We start from the raw sequence: 2,852 nt of genomic DNA, 5'->3' as shown, positions 1-2,852 counted from the left end.
GAAGAGGTACGCGCCGTGGGAGAGGGCGTAAGCTATACTACGAGGTGAAATGGAAAGGGTTACCACCGAACGACGCTCGAACCAGCTGAGCTGCTAGAGGACGCTGAGGCAGTAGATCGTTGGGAAGCATTCACGGAGGCCAAACGAGACAGCGAGGGCCGCCTCCCAGAGGGGTTTCGGAGAGGCGATGCGGTATCCCCTAAGGAGGGGGGTATTGTAACGGGCTGAACGCCCTTTGGATAGCTCCTCGATGGAATCTCGGGCCAAGCTGCGCGCGCACCATCTGAACTACGTTCAGACCGAGCAGCGCTCAGACAACGCGCTTAGATACTCCGGCATAACCTTTCTCTGATAAGTAAATAAACACCACGTAAGCAGAGTAGATAGCTCCTTATCGAATACAACCTCTTGTATACCTCGCGATTGCTCCCCGGAGCGCAGCCCCTTACATTTACTTGGTTTTAACCTACTAGTAGCAGTAGTAGCCTAGACTACCTATAGCTACTTAGTATTCTCTCAGTTTTCTAAGTCTTCTCTAAGATCTAACATTATCTAATCTAGAAAATTAAATAGCTAATTATATATCAACTAGATATATAAAATCTAAGACTTTTAGCCTTTACTTAGAGCTATAGTAGCTATCTTAAAATAACTAAGCATTTAAGTAATTATCTTAAGATAAGTTTACTTCTATACTAATAGCTATAGCTATTTAAGACTTTCAAAATCAATACTACTATTATTAACACCTCTAAGGCTTTCAAGATGCGTTTGTTACGAACAAACAGGAAGGATTCCTCTCAACAGGTTTCCAGGAAAGGTTGCGGAGACAACCTGAGGGAAACAAAGGCGTCAAAGGACGCCTGGGTGATGATCAGCGCGGGGCGCGCAGATCACGTGACTTGGCATCCCGCCAAGGCGTGGCCTCCGGGAGGCCAGCGCAGATTGGGAGGCCATGGTCCTCCTTAACCTCCCATCTTGGCGGGAGGCACAAGAGGATAGGACCTGAAGCAATAGGTATAAGAATGTGTTGGATTTTATTATTACACTTGTTGTGGTTAACTTAGAATAGTTTATCTCTTATATAGATTGATACTTGTTATTCTATCTTAGTATAGAATTAATTGTTTACTTTTTGGTTAAATCCTATAACTCTTTTCCACCGGTCACTCGCCAAACAATCTCACGGACTACCGCTTTAAGTCTACTCGCCCTAACCCAGACCGAGACCAGAGAAGTATAGCCGACCCCCGTGTAACACTTTGACCACCACTGAGTTCTTGTGGAAGGATTAACCAACAGTACGCCCAATTAAGATTCAGGATGTCTCATAATTACTCTCAATCTCAGGCCAGTGCTAGTGGACTAGTACAGCGTCCTGGACCCGTGCTAGCTCCAGCAATCGACGATGAGATGCTGACCCCGAGTGACGATGAAGACGACGAAGACGCACGAAACTTACGAGAGTTGCGGAATCTTAGGCGACAGGCCACGATCACGCAGCAGCAGATGGCTAGCATGCAGGATATGATTAATCAGCTCTTAAGTCAGCTAATGGCCACCCTAAACAAGAAGAAGTCTGTCATGAAGCCTAAGATAGCGGCACCTAAGAAGTTCGATGGAACCTACACTAAACTATGGACATTCCTTACCAATATTAACTTGTACTGCGAGTACAATAGAGTACTAACAGACTAGGATAAGATCCTTGTGACAAGCACCTACATGAAGGGCAGGGCAGCTAAGTGGATGGAACCCTATGTCAAGGACTTCCTGAAGGACGCAGACAACCTAGGAACCAAGAACGAAACCCAAGGGATATTCGGAAACTGGGACAACTTCAAGAAGGAGATAGGACGAATCTTTGGGGAAGTAGACGAAAAGAACTAAGTGGAGAAAGCAATCACTTGCTTGAAGCAGACTAAGTCAGTCTTAGCATACACAGCAAAGTTTAAACAGCTACAGGCAAGAATTAATTAGGATAATGCTACGCTGTGAACTGTGTTTAAGGCAGGTCTAAAGGAAAATGTAAAAGACGGTCTTGTACACCATAAGAAGCTAGAAACGCTTCATGCTCTAATAGAGCTAGCCACGCGAATCGACCATAGGCTGTGGGAACGATACGAGCAGAGGAAACGCTCATTCCAGCCTACCCAGGCTAACACAAGGAAGCAACGTCACAGTAAAGACAAGGATGGCGACACTATCATAACAGGCAAGGTGCAAGAAAACAGGAACTAAAACGCCTAAGGAAATCGCTAGGATGGCCTTTCTAAGGAAGAACGCTAGAAGCGTTACAACAATAAAGCATGTCTCTAATGCGGCAAACAAGGACACTTTGCTAGAGACTGCACAGACGAAGTCAAGCAAGGTTAAGTCAAGATTAGGATAATTAGGTGCGGAACACCTTACCCACGGGATATAGAACCCAACGACACGCTAAGCGACATAAACTTGTACAAGGAGGCACGACAAGAGTTAGACAAGGCCTTTAAGATAGTACAAGAGGCCATAGGACTGAAAGACTTCAAGTGGGATGACCTACTACCAACGGATCACAGGGTTGAAGGGGTAGAGGTACAACGCCGCCTAAGAAACCAACTGTGCTAGATGTGCGGAGACGCCACACACCAGGCCGATAATTGCGCTCTTAAAGAACAAATCATTATCACAGGACCTAACTCTAAAGAGATTGGATATTAAGCGGTTCACAAGCAACCTAGCTTCAGAGACCCTAAAGCAGAAGTCGAGGAAAGGAGTACTTGCACGTTCAAGCAACAAATGGAATAACACAAACGCCTGCATTAGGTCGACTATAAGAAGTAGTGCGACTATCACCTGCGGAAACGCGA

The 2,852-nt window shown here is 45.6% G+C and overlaps 1 protein-coding gene across 1 annotated transcript; it reads left to right on the top strand.

The window, feature by feature from the left end:
• Window positions 1–1,323: 1,323 nt before the first annotated feature.
• On the top strand, window positions 1,324–1,890 carry SETTUDRAFT_26646 (uncharacterized protein; the record flags this gene model as incomplete). The annotated part of the gene is made up of 2 exons (XM_008024699.1): window positions 1,324–1,673; window positions 1,737–1,890. 2 exons carry the CDS (start codon window positions 1,324–1,326, stop codon window positions 1,888–1,890), a joined length of 504 nt encoding a protein of 167 aa, XP_008022890.1.
• Window positions 1,891–2,852: the final 962 nt, after the last annotated feature.

Source organism: Exserohilum turcica (genome assembly GCF_000359705.1).
Source record: "Exserohilum turcica Et28A unplaced genomic scaffold SETTUscaffold_13, whole genome shotgun sequence".
Classification (NCBI taxonomy): domain Eukaryota; kingdom Fungi; phylum Ascomycota; class Dothideomycetes; order Pleosporales; family Pleosporaceae; genus Exserohilum; species Exserohilum turcicum.
This window is presented reverse-complemented; position numbering and strand designations above follow the sequence as displayed.